The following is a 21,763-nucleotide window of genomic DNA, read 5'->3' as shown; positions in this document are numbered from 1 at the left end:
CCGGAGGCCGCCAGCGTAGGTTTTCATTGCAAGTGCTTTGTGAATCAGGCACTTGCGATGAAAACTTGCGGCAGTGTAACGTATCTACGATACGTTACGCCGCCGCACTTCTACGTGAATCTTGCCCTATGTATCCATTCCTTACTTTATTTTTTTGCCTTCAGAATAGATGTGTTTTGAGTTTTTTTTCTGAAGGCCTGGTGATTCACCTCCATTTGGATGCTGGTTGGTAGTGCGTTCCACAGTCTAGGTCCTTGGACTGCAAATCTTCGTTCTCCTTTGGACTTGTATCTGGCCTTGGGTATCTGGAGTCGTTTTTGGTTTGTGGATCAGAGAACGCGATGGGGGTTGTGGCATTTAAATTTTTCGCATAGATATTGGGGGGGCACTTCCTTGAACACACTTATGCATCAGACAAAGTGCCTTAAATGTAATTCGGTCTTTTAGTGGTAACCAGTGAAGGAATCTCAGGGAGGGCGAGATTGATTCCCAGGGTTTTTTCCCAGTCACAAGTCGTGCCGCCGTATTTTGAACGACTTATAGACAAGCGATGTGGTACTTTGGGAGTCCGAGGTAAAGGGCGTTTGCATAGTCGAGTCTGGAGTTGATTATTGTTCCCACCACGACTGCAGTGTCTTCTTTCGGGAGAAAGGAAATAAGTCTGCGTAGCAGGCGTAGCAGATGGTGGGATCCGCTGACTACTGAACTTATTTGTGCATCCATTGTCATGTGGGTGTCAAAAGTGACTCCAAGACTTTTGACTTTGGTGCTAGGGATGATGGTTTGTCCCAGAATGGGCGGGGGTGTCCATGTTGTTGCAGGAATTCTCTTTCGGTTGGCGTGGAGCAGAAGAAGTTCTGTTTTTGAGCTATTGAGTTTAACCACTTACCCCCCGGACCATATTGCTGCCCAAAGACCAGAGTACTTTTTGCGATTCGGGACTGCGTCGCTTTAACAGACAATTGCGCGGTCGTGCGACGTGGCTCCCAAACAAAATTGGCGTCCTTTTTTTCCCACAAATAGAGCTTTCTTTTGGTGGTATTTGATCACCTCTGCGTTTTTTATTTTTTGCGCTATAAACAAAAATAGAGCGACAATTTTGAAAAAAATGAATATTTTTTACTTTTTGCTGTAATAAATATCCCCCAAAAATATATAAAAAAACATTTTTTTTCCTCAGTTTAGGCCGATACGTATTCTTCTACATATTTTTCGTAAAAAAAATCGCAATAAGCGTTTATTGATTGGTTTGCGCAAAAGTTATAGCGTTTACAAAATAGGGGGTATTTTTATGGCATTTTTATTAATATTTTTTTTACTAGTAATGGCGGCGATCAGCGATTTTTTTTTCGGTATTGCGACATTATGGCGGACACTTCGGACATTTTTGACACATTTTTGGGACCATTGGCATTTTTATAGCGATCAGTGCTATAAAAATGCATTAGATTACTATAAAAATGCCACTGGCAGTGAAGGGGTTAACACTAGGGGGCGGGGAAGGGGTTAAGTATGCCTGGGTGTGTTCTTACTGTGGGGGGTGGGGTGGCCTCACTAGGGGAAACACTGATTTTCTGTTCATACATTGTATGAACAGAAAATCAGCATTTCCCCGGCTGACAGGAACGAGAGCTGTGTGTTTACACACACAGCTCCCGTTCCCCGCTCTGTACCGAGCGATCGCGTGTGCCCGGCGGCGATCGCGCCCGCCGGGCACACGCACGGGAGTCGGGGGCGAGCGGGGGGCGCGCGTGCGCCCCTAGTGGCGGCTAAGAGGTAGGACGTCCATTTACGTGGTCTCGCCTAGGAGAGCCACCTTGTGGACGTATAATGACGGTGCGGCGACGGCAAGTGGTTAAGGTAACTCTCCATCATCCAATTTTCTATCAAAGTAAGGCATTTCTCTAGTCCGAGATAATGATCCCTTTTGTTGCTGATGCGAAAGTAGAGTTGGGTATTATCCGCGTAGGAGTGGTAGAGTAACTTCTGGTTACTGATGATTTCAAAAAGAGGGAGGAGATAGATATTGAATAGTACAGGCAACATGGGGGATCCCTGAGGGACTCTGCATGACACTGTGCGTTTTTCAGAAGTGAAAGGGCCTAGTTTCACTATTTGAGATCGGTTTTCCAAGAAGAAGGAGAACCAGGGTAAATCCAAGTCTGGGGGGGGCAAGGCTTAGCAATGGCCGAGTGAGGACATGCAATAGAGGAGCTCCCGTCCTGACCCGGCTTACAACGGCCGCCACTACATCTTCCCCGCATGTGGACACGGTATGACCACCCCTAGCAGATGCAGGACACGATCGGCATCCCGGGGGTCCCGTTCGCTGAGCTCGCAATCCAGCATTCACGCTTATTTCAGGAGCCCACTGAGATTCTCACCGGGAGCCATAGTGGCGGCGCCACGTGGATCCCGCACGGAGCAGACCCCTGCAACAGCCCAGATGGCCGCACCGACTCCCTCACAGGAGCCGGATCCCCTAGCAGCCACGCCGACAACCTTCCAGATGGAGATGGCGGACCCTACTCTGAGCCAGAGCCGGCTGGACGCAGACCTCCGCAGTATGCTTCAGGCCCTCCCCACGAGGTCTGACATTGAGGCCCTAATCCTGCGGAAGAGCACAGCAGGGACATTCAGGAGGTGCGGACGGAGCTGCACTCAGTCGCGGACCGGATTACGTCTGGGGAAACGGTTGTTGCCACGCTGATGTCCCGGGTGCAGGCACTTGAGCGGACCTGCGAATCCCACACGTCGGAAGGCCCAGGAAATGCAGCTGCACCTGGAGGAAATAGAGGACCGTAGCCACCGCAACAACCTGCGGCTGCAGGGCATTCCTGAGGCCACAGGCCCTGAAGACCTTGCAGCGACTGTAACGGCCATCTTTCACCGGCTGCTGGAGACCCCGCCGCCCTCGCTGGAGATGGACCGGGTCCACCGCATGCTGGGCCCCAAATCTACGGACCGCGTGATGTCCTGTGCCGGCTGCATCGATACGCACAGAAAGAGGCAACTCTGCGGAGGGCCTGGGACCTAGGTGACCTGGACTTTGACGGGGCGAGTATTCAGGTCCTTCCGGATCTGTCCAGGGCCACACTCCAGCGAAGCGCGATGCTGAAACCGGTGCTGGAACTGGCGAGGAGACGTGGCTGCACCTACCTCTGGGGATACCCGTTAGCGGTTACTTTTCATACAGACCAGACCTCCTTTACCCTGCGCACACCAGCGGACCTACCTGAGCTTTTCGACGTCATGGGAGTGGAGCCAGTTCCGGTTCCGAACTGGCTGCGACAAATCCCTAAACAAACGCCGGTCGTCATAGCCTGCCTGCACGCTCTCAGAGGTCCCGAGGCTGGATGAGGGCCCCATCCAATGTGGAGGCACGTGAGTCTTGAGTACTTCCCAGCCACCCTGCTTGACATTGTGCCCAGGCTACCTGTCGACTGTTTATACATTTTAGTTGCCCTGTTCCTCAGACGGAGATGGCCTCGGCCTTTTGTTGTCCCCCCTTCCCCGATACCCGGGCTGAGTTTGGTGTGCCCCCCTGCCCTGTCCTTTCTGTTTATTGTGGATGCTTTGCATCGTGGGCCCCCCACCCTGCTGCCGCCCCTGCGATTCTGGAGACCTGATTGAGACCTGAGGAGCCGGGGGGGGGCTGGGGTTGCTGTGTTTTTCTCCCCCCCATTCCGGATTGTGTCCGGACGCTATCGGGGGTGTGGTTCCCCCCTGCCTCCCTTTCCCCCCCTGCTTGGTTGGACGAGTTTGCTCAGATGGACAGGCCCATGGCCTTTGACATTGTATAACCCTGCAGACATTGTTGAATCTGGGATGCTCCGCTTCCCCCCTCCCCCGTGCCATCAAAGTGTGGAAACGCAACGTCTGGACCCATCTGTCCTGCCTTCCTGTTCCCCTTCTCTCATTTGGTCTTCGGGCGCACCTGTGGCCCCATATCACCAGAACCCCGGGCTGTGACTCCCCCCCCCCCCCCCTAAAGCCTGGGAGCTTTAAGAGCCGCACGACGGCGTGGATTCGGGTAGCGTGAGTACTATGGGCTGATGTGGGATTCATTGGACTGTGGGGAGGGGGCACCAATAATCTGTACTCTTTTTGGAGGGATCTGGGCCTTTGAGGAACGTGACCTGAACCCCCACACTACCGGAACACGAGACTGGTTGCTGTCTTGGGGGGGTGGGGTGGGGAGCTGACTGCTATGGTCTGTCTGGAGTGCCTGCCCCCGGGGGGGGTGCATATTCATGCCCACCTCGGGGTGCAGGGTTGGTGTCGGGCGGGGGGACCTGGGTAAGGGGCCTATGCATTTTTTGTTTTGTTCATTTTCTTTCTTCTGGCCCGGGGGGTTGGGGTGGGTGTGCCTTGGGGAGTTATATTTGGGTTGGCGGTCGACCTGGTTGCTGGGTTTTATATGTTTACATGTATTGCAGTTGAAGTTTGTTGATGTGATGGGTGATTTGAATGTCCTGTATATATCTATTTGTTCTTACTCTCCACACGCAATCTGGTCGTGGGGTCCCCGTTCGGGGGGCCCGCGACCTCTTTCCATGTGGTGGTCGGGAAGGGTCTGAGAGTACCCCATGAGCCCTTGCTGAACACACTCCCACCTAGGACGACGCTCGGTACCCAGGTGACACTGGGGAGCGTTCTTGCAAAATTTTGCGTACTTTATTTAGCCAGCTAAGCTGGTCAGCACCCGCTGCGGGCTTACCCCTTCAGCGGGCACGCTCTACATTCCCTGCGGGACTGGTCACCCACAGGGGGCTACTTCCTTTCTTCATCTCTCTCAATCTCTTCCTTTTCCTACCTTTTGCTCTCCCTTTCCCCACCCCCTCCTTCCCCTGTTTGTCGCCCGCCCCTCCTCTGACGCCCTCTACGACAATGGACGAGATCCCGGTAGTCACGCTAAATGTGAAGGGGCTTAATACACCTGAGAAGCGGCGGATGCTGCTTAATGATATGAGACACCTAAACGCGGATATTGTGCTCCTGCAGGAGACGCATTTTAGGGTGAATACTTTTCCAGTCCTCAAGAATAGATTCTACCCGACAGTGTACCACTCCGCATACTCGGAGGCTAAATCTAGAGGAGTTTCTGTCCTGATTTCAGCAAAACTACCTTGGACCCTGTCAGCGGTCCGGACGGACCCGCTGGCAGATTCCTCTACCTCCGAGGCCTGATAGGCGTCACAAAGGTTACTATTGCCAGCCTCTATGCTCCGAACAGTCAACAAGACACTTTCATTAAAAAACACTTAGCCGCCCTTCGTAAATTTTCCGAGTGCCAGCTCATTTTAGGAGGGGACTTCAACACCCCCTTGCTCCCCGACGAGGACACCTCTACGGGATGCTCCTCGATTTCCCGGGGCGCGCGTAAGGCCATATATCTAGCTCTACACGCATCACAGCTTATTGACACCTGGCGCCTCTTCCACCCTGGTGAGCGTGACTACACTTTCTTTTCTCGCCCACACAACATGTATTCGCGCATAGATTAAATTTTTATTCCCCACAACCAACTGCAGGCTGTCAGATGAGTCTCATTGGGTTCCATTACGTGGTCTCCATGCAGTATGCCCTGACAACTTTTATAGAGGTCAGAGGAGGCCGTGGAGGCTCAATGAGGGTCTCCTGCATGATCCCGAGATACTGGCTGACGTGACTAGTGAAATAACCAATTATTTCCGTACTAACAACGACGCGGACAGTGGGGCGGGCCTGGTGTGGGAGGCTCATAAAGCGGTGATCCGGGGCACTCTTATAAAGCACGGTGCGAGACTTAAACGGCTGAGGACGACCCAGTTGACATCCCTACTAGACAAACTTCAAGTCCTGGAAATTGGGAACAAACAATCCCAGACGGGCCCGCTGAAGGCAGAGCTAAGCGCGGTACACGCGCATGTCACTGACCTACTTAATTTTAAGGCTAAGTTGGCGCTGCAAATTACCCGCAAAAAAGTTTACGAGTCGGGCAACAAGTGTGGTAGGCTTTTAGCACATTCCCTACGCGACCAGAAATCGGCATCCTATATACCGTTTGTGCACTCCCCGATGGGCCAGAAAATAACTATGCCTCAGCACATATCACAGGAATTCAAGTCATTCTACGAGTCGCTCTACAACCTTTCCACGACGGTTCCTTCCTCAGACCATATGGTAGACTACATAACCTCATCACGCATGCCCACCCTTCCTGAAGAGAAACGCGCTCTATTGGAACACCCCATCACGTTAGCTGAGCTCCAGCTCGCAGTGAGCAACACCAAATTGGGAAAGGCGACCAGATGGTCTCATACTTCAGTACTACAAGACACTGCTTCCCTCTCTGGGTGATCACTTGGTGAAGATGCTTAATGGACTTACCGAGGGGGAAACACTACACGCCTCTACATTACAAGCGCAGATCTCCGTTGTCCCCAAAGAGGGCAGGGACCCGACGTTTTGCGGGAGTTATCGTCCTATCTCCCTCCTTAATACGGATCTTAAATTATTCACCAAATTTATCGCCACCAGGCTACAATGTCACCTCCCCCGCCTTATCCACTTAGATCAAGTGGGCTTTGTCCCTACGAGGGAAGCAAGGGACAACACCACTAAGCTTATGAACTTGCTTTACTCCACCACCTGTACTAAGACACATGGGCCCAGATTCACAAAGCACTTGCGCCGACGTATCTCAAGATACGCCACGTAAGTGCAAATATGCGCCGTCGTATCTGTGCGCCGTGCCCACGAAACTAAGATACGCCTAAAAACAGGCTTCATTCCACCGACGTAACTTGCCTACGCCGGCGTAGAGTGGGCGCATATTTACGCTGGACGTATGTGGCGCTCCCATTGATTTTCTATTCAAATATGCAAATGAGGGAGATACGCCGATTCAAGATCTTACTTGCGCCCGACGCAGGCTACGACTGGTGCGCGTAAGTTGTACGTACGGCGTAAAGTTATGCCCCATAAAGGAGGTGTAACTCAGCAGCATCCATGCAAAGGGCTGCACCAGGGAACACAAGCCCATGTATTTTACGTAGTTTACGTTGGACATGAATATGACTAGGCGTAGGTTACGTTCACGCCATAGGCAGTGATCCGGCGTATCTTAGGCAGTTGTTCCGACGTGATTGTGAGCATGCGCACTGAGATGCGCCCACGGACGGCGCATGCGCTGTTCGTTATACATATCTGTCTGGCGCTCGGCCCATCATTTGCATGGGGTCACACCTCATTTGCATGGCTCACGCCCACTTCCACCTACTCCGGCTTACGCCTAGGAAACCCAGCGCAGTTTTGGGAGTAAGTGCTTTGTGAATTCCATGCTTGCCTCTCTGCGCTGCGTCGGCGTAGCGTAAAGGAGATACGCTACTGTGACATAGTATTTTCCTGAGCACCGACGCAGAGAAGGCGTTAGCTGGGCCTTCATGCTCGCTACGCTAAGACATGTAGGTCTGGGCAGTAAAATGATGAACTGGATATCGGCGACCTATGTGTCACCAACGGCCAGAGTCCGGGCTAATGGAGTGTCTTCTGACCTCTTCCCGATCACTAACGGAACGCGACAGGGCTGTCCGCTGTCACCCCTCCTCTTTGCCATTTTGTTGGAACCATTTCTCTGTCACGTGAGACTTAACACGGATATATCAGGTGTGACAATACACCGTACCCAACATAAGGCGTCGGCCTATGCCGACGATCTTATGTTCTCCCTCACCAACCCCACTGTTTCCCTCCCGACCCTTTTAGGGGAATTCGAACGTTATGGAGTACTCTCCAACTTGAAAATCAACTACTCCAAGTCCGAAGCCATGGGCGTGGGGATACCGCACGTACAACTCACACACCTGCAAGCCAGATTCAAACTAAAGTGGATGACTACCGCACTGAAATATTTGGGCACACATATCCCCCGAACAATTTCACAAGTATACGATCTTAACTTCCCTCCCCTACTGCAGATGATTAGGGTACTGCTGAATAAATGGCATACGGGACTACACTCCTGGGTGGGCCGCTGCAACATCGTGAAGATGTCAATCCTCCCGAAATTCCTCTATCTTATGCAAGCATTGCCTATACGCGTCCCTGCATCGTATTTTAAACAGGTGCAGTCCACACTCACTGAATTTATCTGGGCTAAAAAGAACCCGCGGCTCTCGACTAAACTTTTAGTTTTACCCAAATGCCAGGGGGGCCTTGCACTGCCGGATATCCGCGCCTACCACTGAGCAGTTCACATAGGCAGGCTTGTGGACTGGTGTCGCAACCAGGAGACTAAGCTTTGGGTGCGGATGGAGCAGGACCAGAGTGAAATTCCCCTTAACAGAGCGCCTTGGTGCTCCTTGAACGTTTCCGTGGAGTCCAAACGCCATCCACTGATTGGCAACACAATACGGGTCTGCGCCAGACTCATTTTACAGTCGCTGGTATCCTCAACCAACTCACCTTTGTATCCCATTTTAGAGAACCCCCGATTTACGCCAGGCATACGGGATGTGGTCTTTCGGCGGCCGAGCGAGGCGGGCCTATACCAGGCCTCCCACTTTAGCGTAGGGGGCGTTGGAACACTATTGCGGAGCTTTCTGATCCCGCAGGCCTGTTTTGTTTGGACTTCCTGAGATCGCTCTCTGACACCTCCGGCCGCCAACACCCAGCCTCTCACAACACTGGAGGACCTCTGCAACACCTCGGGTATCACATCGCATACGCTCTCCCTAGCCTACAGTCTCTTAAACGCTCTGCACATGGACCTTGTACTTCCGGGTATACTTAAATGGGAGGAGGAATTGCAGTGTCGGTTCGATATGGCCAAACGACAGCGCATCCTGAGGTTTACGCATAAATCCTCCATCTGCGCCAAGACCCAGGAAACTAGTTACAAACTCCTGTCAAGATGGTACAGAACTCCAGTACTACTCCACAAATTCTTCCCGGAGACGTCGGACCTTTGCTGGCGCTGCTGAGCCGATAAGGGGACGCTACTGCACATCTTTTGGTCCTGCCCCAGCCTGGGTCGCTTCTGGCGAGTGATTTGTGAGGTGGCCCAGAAATTCACGGATTGCGCTATTCCGGCTGACCCTGCGTTCTTCCTCCTGCATGCATCTAACATCCCGGAGAAAGTATACAAAAAATCTGTAATAAGACATCTTTTGGATGCAGCTAAGGCCTGCATTCCACTACACTTCCACCGACCATCCCTCAGTGGATCGCGAAGGTGGAGGAAATACGACGCATGGAGGACCTAGTCCTCACAGAGCATAACAGACAGGAAACATTCACCAATACTTGGCAACTGTGGAATGTTTTTGTATACTCAGCTGAGGGCCAAGCATTGATAGAGCCCACGGCTGAAGTATGAACGTATAACTCCTAGCGGGATCTCTCCCGCCTCAGTGTGGCCCTCGTTACGGAGGGTAGGGCCACAGAGTAGGGAACACCCCCCCTTTTTTGGGGTGCCTATGTGTAGGGGGTATTATTACTCTAGGCAGGCTGGGTTCATAGACTGAGCGACTAAATTAAAGAGTTTGCAAGGGCGGTTCATTGGCTTTTGTGATGATATTAGAAAAATGATCTTTTTTGGCTTTGAAAATTTCTTTGTGATATTTCTTAGTTATTACCTTGTAAATAATGTGGTTTTCCTCTGTTGAGCTTCTTCTCCAGGCTGCTTCCGCTCTTCTACGCTCTTGCTTTAACAACGTGAGCTTGTCGTTAAACCAGCTGGAGTTGTTTTTCCGGATGCGCGTTCTGCGTTTCTGCTACTATGTCAGCTGTCTGTATGTGGGCCTTGTTGATGGAGTTGAGTGTTTCTGTCGCTGTTTGATGTTGTTTAATTATTTCTATTTTGTTGTATAATGTAGTTTTGAAGAGTTCCGATTGGAGCTTCTTCTGAGATCTTGTCCAGTGTGTTGTCACCAGGTTTATTGATTTTTTTAAGGGGTCGTTTGTGGTGATATTGAATTTTATTGCATGGTGATCTGTCCAGGGTAGGGGCTCATTTTCCAGTGGTCAATGCAGGCGGCCGCAATCTCCTGATCGTTGTGGCGATCGGGAGATGGCGGGCTTACCTCGATGAGCCTAATCCTTGGGTATCTGTGCCTCCAGACTTGCGGTACCTGCGGGCGGAAGGAGGGGATGAAGGAGCAGAGAAAGAAGGGGGTTTACTGCCGGCCACAGCCACTACTGTCTGTCCTACCAGCTAGGCTTGACAGATGGTGCATGGAAAGCCCCGTGGCTGCAGTCGGCTAGTGTTTGGATATGGGGGAAACCCTGGGGGGGCTGAGATGACCGGGGAAAGACAGGAGACTGCAGAATCCAAAGTGGTTTTACCGTCCTGGACACCGTAATGCTGGATCCTGGGTGCTGACTGGCGAGAAACCTGCCTGCCTGGAGCAAGAGCCACACGTCCTACTCCTAGGTATGTGCGCCGATTTGAGCTCCTGTTGCTAACCTTCCTCTGACAGCAGGTGCAACCACCTCACTGCACAGATCCAAAGGTATGTCTGCACTGCATGAGACTCTGACCTGAAGGGGTTAAGAATGTCTAATTTGCCAGTGTAGCGGAGGTAATTTTCTGTCACTCAACATGAACCTCTACTTTGTTTAACTAGTACCGTATTTATCGGCGTATACCGCGCACTATTTTGCCCTGAAAATCAGGGCAAAATCGTGGGTGCGCGATATACGCCTATACCCGCTTTCCCGCCACGAGTTTGAATACTGCGCCGGCATATACCGAGCGCAGTACACTCGGGTATCTTCGGGCAGTCTCGGCGTCTCTCGCACTGACGTCCTGAGCGTACAGGACGTCAGCGCGACAGTTGCCGAGCCTGCCCGAAGATACCCAAATGTACTGCGCTCGGTATATGCCGGCGCAGTATTCAAACTCGTGGCGGGAAATGAGCGGGGAGGACGCGAGGACGCCGCAGAAGGACGCCGGACCCACCGAAGAGGACACCCGACCTGCCGAAGAGGACACCCGACCCGCCGAAGAGAACACCCGACCCGCCGAAGACGGACGCCGGACCCGCCGAATAGGACACCCGAAGCCGCAGAAGGACGCCGGTCCCGACGAGGCCGCCGATGGACACCGCGCAAGACACCAAAACTGTAAGTACAAAAAAAACTTTTTTTCCACAGGTTAGGGGGCCACTTTAGGGGTGCGCGGTATACGCGGGAGCGCGTTATACCGCAATAAATACGGTAATTGTCTTGCCTAAAGCTAGCCACACACATAGTCTGATGTACAGTCTGCCTAAAGCCTAGTACAAATGGGCCGAATGTTGGTCTGTATCAGCTGGTTCAATAGAAACCAGCTGACATTTGCCCCATGTGTACTGCAAGCGGTCTGACTAAAGCCAGCCGAATAGCTGCTCATGACCATAAAAAGTCTACCGACCGGCTTCCAATCAGCGCTTTCAGCCAATGGCTGGTTGGTAGGGCTTTGCCATAATTTCTGGCTCCAATAACAAAATTAAACAAAACCAGAGAGACTTTGCTTTTTACAAAGGGAAACAGCAGCTTTCTTGTGGGCACAACTTACTTGTACAATTTTAAACTGGAGTGGAGCTGTACAAATACATTACACAGAGCAGGCTCTCCTAATCCCCGCTGAGTAGAGGGATGGCTGGTCTGTGTCTGCAGAGCGAACACAGACACATGTGGAGTCAAATGTAAACAGACCGCCATCGGATGTCGCAGACACATGTCCGTTTACCCCCCGCTGCTCCATAGAGGAGACTGGAGGGTCGGATCGGGTCCACCAGAGAAACTGACAGGCGCACCCGGCCAGCCCACTAGTGTGAAAGGGGCCTAAGTCAGCAAATCAAGGAATATAAATATAATTGCATAACAGGTCAGTTTTTGTGTGTCTGAACGAGTTAGATGATCCTGTACTTCTATATTCATGCTTTAATACTTCCCTTTAGAAAAGTGGCACTGTGTATGTAAGAGACCCTGTCAGCTGTGTGCTTGAGAGGTCAGGATTTTAATCTATATATACATGCCTTATAATAAGTGTTTTCTCTTTTTAGCTAGTCTGCACGAATCTTGATGACCTCAGGGAGCTGATTAAGAAAATTGATGGAGAGCTCAAAACATTGGAAAACAACAAAAAGAAATCGGTGAGAGCATTTTTGACGACATAAAAAACTGCTAATACAATTCACCAATATGTATTTAATTCCTATATCTGTTCCTATTTGTTCCAATATCTGGTAAAAAGTTGTCTAGCCCTGCATTTTATTATCCACCTCCCACCTGGCCACTGCACATATACGGCTGGGTGGGTGCTTCCTCCTTATTAGTGGACGTTCAGAAACATCTCTCAAAAGGAGGGGGATCACGCACGCGTGCCCACGCAGTGGCGCTATCCCAATGTGCTTGTGTCACCCAGGCGTTCGGCTCTCCTCTCTTCACACGGAAGTTGTCAGTGGAGGGAGGAGGGCTGATCGCTGTAGCCAGCCGGTGATCAGTGTGTATGAGCTGTTTTTTTACACACTGATTACCGGCCCAGTGTCCCCACAGTGTAAACACACATGTCATCAAAATAGTGTCTCCCACACACGTCCCCACACATGTCCCAACACAGTAAAAACACCTGTCCCCCACATATGTCCCAGTAAAATCATATGTCCCAATGATTATCTACATACATATGTCCGTGATCATCTGCTCACATCTGTACATGATCATCTGCATACATCTGTCTGTGATCACACAAACCAATTATTATACACTTAACAGGATTTTTTTTACCAAAAACATGTAGCAAAATAATAAATTGTGGCTTAAATTTATGACCAAATTTGATTTTATTGGATTTCTTTTCAAATAGAAAGTAGAAAATATTGTTTCTTTTTAAAATTTTAATTTTTTTTTCCACTTATATCGCAAGTCGTGAATAAATACCACCAAAAGAAAGCTCTATTAGTGTGAACAAAATGATAAAAATTTCATTTGGGCACAGTGTTACATGACCGCGCAATTGTCATTGAAAGTGCGAGAGCGCTGAAAGCTGAAAATTGGCCTGGGAAGGAAGGGGGCAAAAGTGCCCAGTATGGAAGTCGTTATAATATTGGTGAAGTACTTGTGTTTCATAAACTGTGAATACTTATCCACAGAAACATTGTCAACCTGATATTGTTGTTACGTATATTGTTATAACATGTAAGTCATGCATTGTCTGTATAATGTCTGTATAATGATCTCTCAGTTTAGTTTTGTCTGTTGCATTTGACAGCTAAGGTCATTTCTGGGCCGTAGCCACTTGTTGCTGCCTGCAGATTTGTTCCCCTTTTTTAAAGGGTTGCAAACAGGAGATGTATATATATTTTTCATTTTCTTGCAATGATTTATACCTCAATTATTGTTTTAGGGAAAATGGCACTTAAGAAGACAAGCTGTAAAAGAGCTTCATGGCACCTTGACACGTCTGCTAAATGAACTGTTGCCATGGGAACCAAAGCTACTGAAGGCTTTTCAAAAAAATCGGTAACAACACACTGTAAACCTAGCATATATGATCATTGCTTACTCAAAAGATAGTATGTATTCTCCTGTTTAGCAGGTGGATATTGCATTTTACTTTATTTTAAATTGTCAATACAGTAGAGCTGTATTCTACATATAGTTGGTATCTACATTCAGATCTGCTATTCACCTTTTGTATCATGTAGTATAAGACATCAGTTCTGGTTGCATTGGTAGCAGCATTAACACATACGAGTGGTAGTTGCTGACATTTTTTATGTGTCCTCTTGCAGTGCACGTCTGAGAAAAGACTATGATGATTTCCAAAAGCTGCCAGAATCCGACAATTTTCTTAGAGAATCATCTTCTCGTGGTAATTGTGAGCCAAGCAAATCTCCAATTTCTGTACCTATATCATCTGAAGTCTGTCACAAGGAAATTGAGAACAATTGTCATGGTATGATTTAAAACAAAACTGTAGCCAAACAGCTAAATATACATGTGTGTGATCTGTTTTGAATGGCAGAGTATTTAAAATACGTTCATTTTGTTTTTACTTTCAGACAGTCCTGCAATACTCTATAGTTAGGGGAATATCGCCAGTATTCAATTTTGCTGTTCTGCACTTTCCTGTGTCACGTTTTCCTGTCCAGCATGCTTAAAGTGAAACTAAACACTCTAATCCTTTACAGCCACAGGAGGTTCCCTTTTAGCCTTACTTTTATCTTCAGTTGCTGTGGTGCTGCTTATGTGATCAGATATGACACCAGCAGTTTGATGGTTTGCTAGTTCAGTTGAGAGCTAACATAGGTACACTAGTATCTTTCAAGACATGCCTTAAAGCATAATTCCGCCCACCGCTGCAAAAATTAAAAGCCAGCAGCTACACATACTGCCGCTGCTGGCTTTTGAATATTGGACACTTACCTGTCCGTCCTGGAGTCCAGCGATGTCGGGTGCTGCCGCCATGTTTCCATCAGCTGTCGGGTGCTGCCGCCACCATTGTGGGTAAGAGAACCCAGGAGTGTAGCCTTATGGCTTCACTCCGGGAACCCTACTGTGCATGTGCAAGGCTCCACTCCTCTCTCCTACTGGCCCGATGGCAGGGGAAGGAGGAGGGAGCCGAGCGGTGATGTCGATAGCCAGGGCTGTGGCTCCCAGAAGTGGGAACAGGATACCTGTCAGACAGGTATCCTTTCCCCCTGAAAGGTGCCAAATGTGGCACCGGAGGGGGGAGGATTAACCAAGCAGGTGCTAATGATCATGAATTTCATATATGGGCTGAAACACTATAATAAACTAAATAGAAACAGCTGCTTAAAACTGGGTAAGGAACAACCAAACTCTGCTACAGTGAGGTTGGAAGACCAATTAACATCACAGGTCATACACCATGGCAAGACTGAGCATAACAATAAGACACAAGGTAGTAGTTTTACTGCATCAGCAAGGTCTCTCCCAGGCAAAGATTTCAAGCAGACTGGGGTTTCAATATGTTCTGTTGAAGTGCTTTTGAAGAAGCACAAAGAGACTGGCAATGTTAGGGACCATAGATGCATGCAGTGGTCGGTCAAGGAAACTGAATACAGCAGATGTTTAAAACAACCTACCTGTGTGAAAGTATACCTAGAAGAATTAATGCTGAAGACAAAGGGTGATCACACCAAATATTGATTTGATTTGGATTTCTTTTCTGTTCACTTACTTTCCATTTTGTTAATTGATAAAAGTAAACTATTAACACTTCTATTTCTGAAAACATTTACAGAATTTTTACACACCTGCGTAAAACTTATTTTGCACGGTAGTGTTTGTGTGTGTGTGTCTTTGTATATATATATGTGTGTGTGCGCATGTGTATGTATATATATATATATATATATATATATATATATTTATTTTTAAATACTGTGCATTTAAGGTCCTAGCAAAAGTTCCTCTAGTAATATAGTGCTGATGTAAATATATGATGTAAGATGTATGATTTTTGGACCGTTGAATCACTGCAAAGCAAGCATATTCCCCCTTTCAGCAAATGGTTAACCTTGGTTGTTGCGGTATAAACTGTAAACGCATAATAGACAAGGAACACACCTTGACAAGAGAAAGTTCCAAGATGTGATGTATAAAAGCAGCTATTTACGGACAAATTCAGGCCCTTAATGTGATTTTGAAGGCTGGACATTTTTTGTCTTATGCCGCGTACACACGATCGGTCAAACCAATGAGAACGGTCTGATGGACCGTTTTCATCGGTTAACCGATGAAGCTGACTGATGGTCAGTCGTGCCTACACACCATCAGTTAAAAAACCGATCGAGTCAGAACGCGGTGACGTAAAACGAAGTTCAATGCTTCCAAGCATGCGTCGACTTGATTCTGAGCATGCCTGGATTTTTAACTGATGGACGTGCCTACAAACGATAGTTTTTTTTTTTATCGGTTAGGTATCCATCGGTTAAATTTAAAACAAGATTGCTTTTTTTTAACTTATGGTTAAATAACCAATTGGGCCCACACACGATCGGTTTGGTCCGATGAAAACGATGAAAATTGTATTCGCTGCAATAATGTAAGAAAATGTCCCTGTATGTGTATTGCACCCTCACCCCCCTTAGACTTACCGGAGCCAGATCACGATCCAGCGCTGTGCCCATCTGCAGCGGCTCTCTCTGCTAACAGAGGCAGCAATGGAAGCCATTGGCTCTTGCTGCTGTCAATCAAATTCTGTGGGCAGATAGAGCTGTCTATCGAAGCAGGAAGCACGCTTAGGATCAAGCCTGCAGGTTGGCCAAAATATGAAGTGGCTTGCTATGGAGGCACACCAACAAGTGGAGGAGCTGAGAGCTCCAGCGGGACACCCAAGAAAATGAGTTTTGGGGCTGCTCTGTTGAATACCATGGCACAGAGCAGGTAAGTATTTAATGGTTTTGATTTTGTTTTTTTTGTTTTTTAGCTTTACATTTACTTTAATCTCATTTATCAAAGCATTATAAATAACTGCCTGCATTGTCTCAAACAACAAGTCAGATTCAAACATACACTGGAAAATTGAAAATTGTAGTTGAATAGTAAAAGTTTGCATCTGGCAGATATGGGGTAATGATTATTATTGAAAATACTTTTTTTTTTTTTTATCAAATCGTTTTTATTGAAATTTTTGTAGGTTTTACAAAAAAACTTGCATACAAAAAAGAAAAACACAAAAAAAAGTAATGAGAAAAAAAAAAAACAGTACACAAGAAAAAAAAAAAGGGAAAAGAAATACAGTATAATGGACTGCAGCTTTGCAATCGTGAACATTGCTTGCATACAGAGCAGCTTAAGACATGGTTAATAAACTAAAATGCAGTCTCTACATAATCAAGAACATACAGTATCTATTGCACTATGCTAATTATTCCAATAATGTACAGTGCACTACACCTTTCGTAAGTCTACACAAAATACAGCAGTTAACTCAGGATTATATAAAATAAAAATCATAACTAACACATGAAAATACTTTAAGGAATGGCACTATGTAAGCTGTGTCTTTATTTACATATAGAAACAAGCAAAGTGTCTCCCAAGGAACAATATATACTGTAGGTTGCTTAAAGGGGTTGTAAAGGTTTGTTTTTATTTTCTAAATAGGTTCCTTTAAGCTAGTGCATTGTTGGTTCACTTAGCTTTTCCTTCGATTTCCCTCCATACAATTTTGTTTATTTGTTTTCTTTGTCTGAATTTCTCACTTCCTGTTCCTCCTCAGTAAGCTGTTCTGGCTAATTAGCCCCCAGCCAGAACAGCTTGGATGATGGGGGCAAGTTTACTGAGGAGAAACAGGAAGTGAGAAATTCAGACAAAGAAAAAAAACATTTAGAAGGGAAATAGAAGGAAAAGGTAAGTGAACCAACAATGCACTAGCTTAAAGGAACCTATTTAGAAAATAAAAAAAAAACCTTTACAACCCCTTTAATATGTAAAATGAATTGTTCACAAACGTGACATTTTCACTGCCTCACCTTGCAATATCTAATTTGTCAGTATACAGGAATTGGAAAAGCTATTATGGTTCTTATGTTGTGCTCAATGAAACCAATTGGGCAAATGGAATATATGTTTAGACAGCATTATAACATAATATTGTTTTATTTTCTGTGTTACAGATAAACTAGAGCATGCTGAGACAGACACCTGTGAGAAAGGCAAGATACATAAGAAGGAATATATTTCAAAATATCTGTCAAAATCCCAAACAAGGAGAAGTAGTAGGCGTCAGCTTAGATTAGTAGATGTTGAAGATGAAGGCATGTTGGCACAAAAGAAAATCAAATTAAGCACCCCTGAGATCTCTTCTACATCCACAGAAGAAGAAACACCTACAAACAGTGTTGCCAGTGATCTTCAAAAGACGGAGGCAGGAGTTCTAGAAATGAGCAGAGAAGCTTTTGGTACTTCACCATTCAGTGTATATAAAGGACCGAAGCTGACTGAAACTTTGCTGGCAAAGAATATGACCTTAATGAGTCAGCCAACCCACACTATTAGCAATACTGTGCCTTGTTCTGAAAGTACACCATCTTCACCTACAGCCCCAAACCCTGTGAAATCTCCCATTTCTTGCCAGACACCTTTTAAAGCTCCCTTGCAGATGATTTATAAGCTCCCGGATGGACAGTGTGTCCCAGTTGATCTTCAGAATTCTTCTGTGAAGATTCAGATGCAGCCTGTGGTAGATGCTAAAACTGGAGATAGGCTTATGCAGCAAGTCCTGGTTCTACCCAAAAATCTTTTTATACAGCAAAAAGATGACAGAACACCCCAAGTAAACCAGCCGAGTCAATGTAATGTAGCTCTACAGCATTGTGCTCCTAATGTGCCATTGTCCAGTTCCACCACAGGCCACACTGGTTCTAGGGCATTGCCATTAGCTTTAATGCAGAGTGATTTAAGTTCCACTAAATGTGCTACTCTTCCAGTTTCCCAGCCACAAGTATCCACATTTGCAAACAGCACATCAATGTCAACATGTGAAACATATAAAAACAGAGCTCCAGATTTTCTAGCAACAGTGGTATCATCCAATTACAGCCAGTCCTTACATATTAAGTCTGACTTTGGACGTGTTACATCAAGCACAGGCAATCCTGCTGTGCAAATGACAAACTCGTCTCCAGCACCTCAAAGGGAAATATCTGAAGCAAAGCAAGAATTAAGAACTGTATGCATTAGAGATTCTCAATCAATTCTTGTGAGGACGCGTGGTGGTAACACTGGTGTTGTAAAAGTACAATCAAGCCAAGATCAGGGTCCTTCTGTTATATCTCCAAGTCCTATATTCACTTTTACACCACAGCTGCAGTCATTCCTAATGTCAAAAACTAAACCCTCAGCAACTTCTACTTTCACTCCTGTAACTACTACATCACAAACCCAACCAGTGTTCTCATCAGCATCTGTTGGTATAAACCAGGTGACAGAATCAAACACTAACTGGGCACAAGTGCAGCATCCTGCTCCTAGGGTAACTAATCAGACTGTTGGTAACCCTATGCAATCTAACTTTCTTCCAATTGTTTCACAAGCAAGCACTTGTCCTTCTACAAATTCTGTTATTAATACAGCAGCAGGGACTGTAACTCCTAATTCCTGCTATAGTACTGGGCAGGACTGTAGTGTCATTAGGAAGGCTGGAACAGATTTAAATCAAGCTGAAACCAAGACAGCCAGTGTTTCTGTGGTACAGCCTGACAGTACTACTCAGTCAAAGAGTGATTTTGTGAGTGGATCTTCCATACATCAAGTCATGTTACTTACAGCACCTTCAATACATCCACCGGGTACTTCACAAAATGTGGGAATTGTTGCTTCGCCAACATTGACACAGGTACCATCAAAAAAGTTTGTTTTTATTAATACCCAACTTCCAGCCAGTTCCTCAAGTGCAAATATGACATCACCCGCCTCAAGGCAAGTTACTAATACTAATATAGGTAAAACATATGTCAGGCCTCCTGAACAGCAGCAGGTTTTCCTAATTCCTTCCACCATGGGGTCCCAAATAAAAATGAGCTCCCCACCTATTGTTTCCCAAGTTAAAGATGTAAAGATTGGTCTAACCATAGGGCAGACTATTGTTAATAATACTGCTGGCATGAAAAATATTCTACCAATTAACATTTTGCAGAATACATTGGGAAAAGGAGATGCAGGCACTCGAAAAGACTCTGCTGTGATAACGCCGTCTACTCTTTCAAAAGCATACAATGAACAAGTAACAAGTTCAAATATTACTTGTGATTATACTGTAGCTTCTACAAAGGGTTCAGCGGCATGTGCTGTAGTAGCACCTGCCAATACAGTCCAGTATAGTGCCACTGAAGGAAAAAGGAATGACTTCTTAAAGACTTTATCATCTGTGTCTAGCAGATTGCCTACAACAAGTTTAGGGAGTACTGTTGCCATTTCAACTGTGAAAACTGGGCATCTTTCATCATCTGTTCTGCTGTCAACTAATCCAATGACAAAGCATGCATCGTCATCATTGCAGCGGCTGGTGTCATCAACTTTGCCTGGGCCAATTTCAGGCTCAGGCACAAATCCTATTGTATCTACATATCTGCCAACGTTGAGAGAGAAAAGTGAAATTAACAACTCCATATCTCAAAGCATTCATAAAGTAGTGTCAACAAATGTGACCAACCCTTCAGCCGCAATGTCATCTTCTTGTCTACCCACATTATGTAAAACTGGGCCTTGGCATACTTCTTCACAGACCTTGCCATCATTGCCTGCATCTACTCTAAATCAAGTTAGGCCACAGATAAATGCACCTTCAGCACATCATAAACTGGTTATTAACACTAGCACACCGCTTGCTCCTGGAACGCAAATCACAATTAATGGTACACGATTTATTGTGCCTCCACAAGGTCTAGGAGCTGGCAGTCACGTGCTGCTCCTGTCAACTAATGCTAAGCAAGGACCTCCTTTATATGGTAGCGCACAAGTGTGTCATGGGTCTCCTCTTGTTAGTACTACAGCAGCACCACAACCTGCTTTAAAACAAAACATGTCACCACCACGTTACCCAGTACAATCATATCCGTGCGCTGCTGCACCTGATTTGTCCAGGTCTCTACATAATATACAGCCTGCATCTCAGATTGTAAATATAACATCTGGTGATTTCTCTCCATGCTCCCTGTCTTCAGTTAACAAAACCCCATCCACAACTGCACTTCAACCACTTCTTGATCATTGTATACAAAGGGGATGTTATCCACAAGCAACCAACATGGCACCATTATCCAAAGGTACACCATTGACGGAGGCAGTTATGTTGAACATTGCAAGCCCTCCTAACAATCTCTTGCCTGCATCTGCCGTGTCGGAGAGCAAGAGGGAAGATACTGATAGTTTTAGGCATCAGTCCTTAACAACGGATAAGCCGTACACTGTAGCAACGTAAATCAGACTTTAATATGGGGAAAACAGTAAACTATGTAGCACTTACTTTACGAAACTGACAATGTATTTTTGGTTGTTTCCTATGTTGTTCATGAAGAGTTTAAATGGTTAACCTAAAGTTTTGTTTTAAAGTTCAATTTCTTTTCTGTGAACAAGAAGGTACATTTTCAACAGCCAGTACCATTTTATAGTTTGACATTGATAGTCTAGCTATTTGCACAATACGTCTTGGAGTTTGTCTAGAACAGTATTTGTCTTTTTACATTTGTAAAGAAAACCAATTTTTTTCATGAATATTTATGCGTTCTGAACGTTTAGGCGAAATATAAACTTGTATATATTCTTTATCTTTTAACATTCTTAACTAAACCATATGTATAAAGAGCATTGTCTTATTTATGTTTTGTTTACATAATGTATAGTTTTTTAAGTATTTTGCAGATCAGTGTACTGTTTAGCATTAATGCAGACTCATCTGCATGTAGTAAATAAACAAGAGTCACTGTTTTTTTTACCTCATTATTTCTTGCAAGCACTACCTTTTCTGTACTTTTTTTATGGCATTAGTCCAAATTATCAAACTTATTTGTGGTATCAGTCCACATTATAACAATCGAGGAGAAAAAAAAAGAAAAGGCCTATTCAAATGCCAGAGTATAAATTTTTCAAAATTGTCTTTGCCCAACCCCCCAATTTGGTTTAAGATCAGAATACCCATCAGCAAGTTCTTAGGTTGTGAAAGGAAAGTTCACCACTTGGCGGAAACACGCAAAGGTATAGGGACATCATGGAAACCCTGGGCCAGATCCACAGCCAGCGCCGCAAATTAAGTTACTCTAAA

General features: G+C 46.2%; 1 protein-coding gene across 1 annotated transcript in view; it reads left to right on the top strand.

Annotated features, from left to right (window-relative positions):
* The window catches only part of KIAA2026 (KIAA2026 ortholog), a 73,626-nt gene extending 52,182 nt beyond the window's left edge, over window positions 1-21,444 (top strand). The window contains exons 5-8 of the mRNA XM_040357569.1: window positions 12,033-12,122; window positions 13,376-13,491; window positions 13,764-13,927; window positions 17,619-21,444. Coding sequence (XP_040213503.1) covers window positions 12,033-12,122; window positions 13,376-13,491; window positions 13,764-13,927; window positions 17,619-20,923 — 3,675 coding nt within the window. The 3' untranslated portion in view covers window positions 20,924-21,444. The remainder of the gene's footprint in view (window positions 1-12,032; window positions 12,123-13,375; window positions 13,492-13,763; window positions 13,928-17,618) is intronic.
* The last annotated feature ends 319 nt before the right edge of the window (window positions 21,445-21,763 follow it).

Source organism: Rana temporaria, chromosome 1 (assembly GCF_905171775.1).
Source record: "Rana temporaria chromosome 1, aRanTem1.1, whole genome shotgun sequence".
In the NCBI taxonomy this organism is placed as follows: domain Eukaryota; kingdom Metazoa; phylum Chordata; class Amphibia; order Anura; family Ranidae; genus Rana; species Rana temporaria.
Note: the sequence above shows the minus strand (reverse complement) of the source record. Positions and strands in the feature narration are given on the sequence as shown.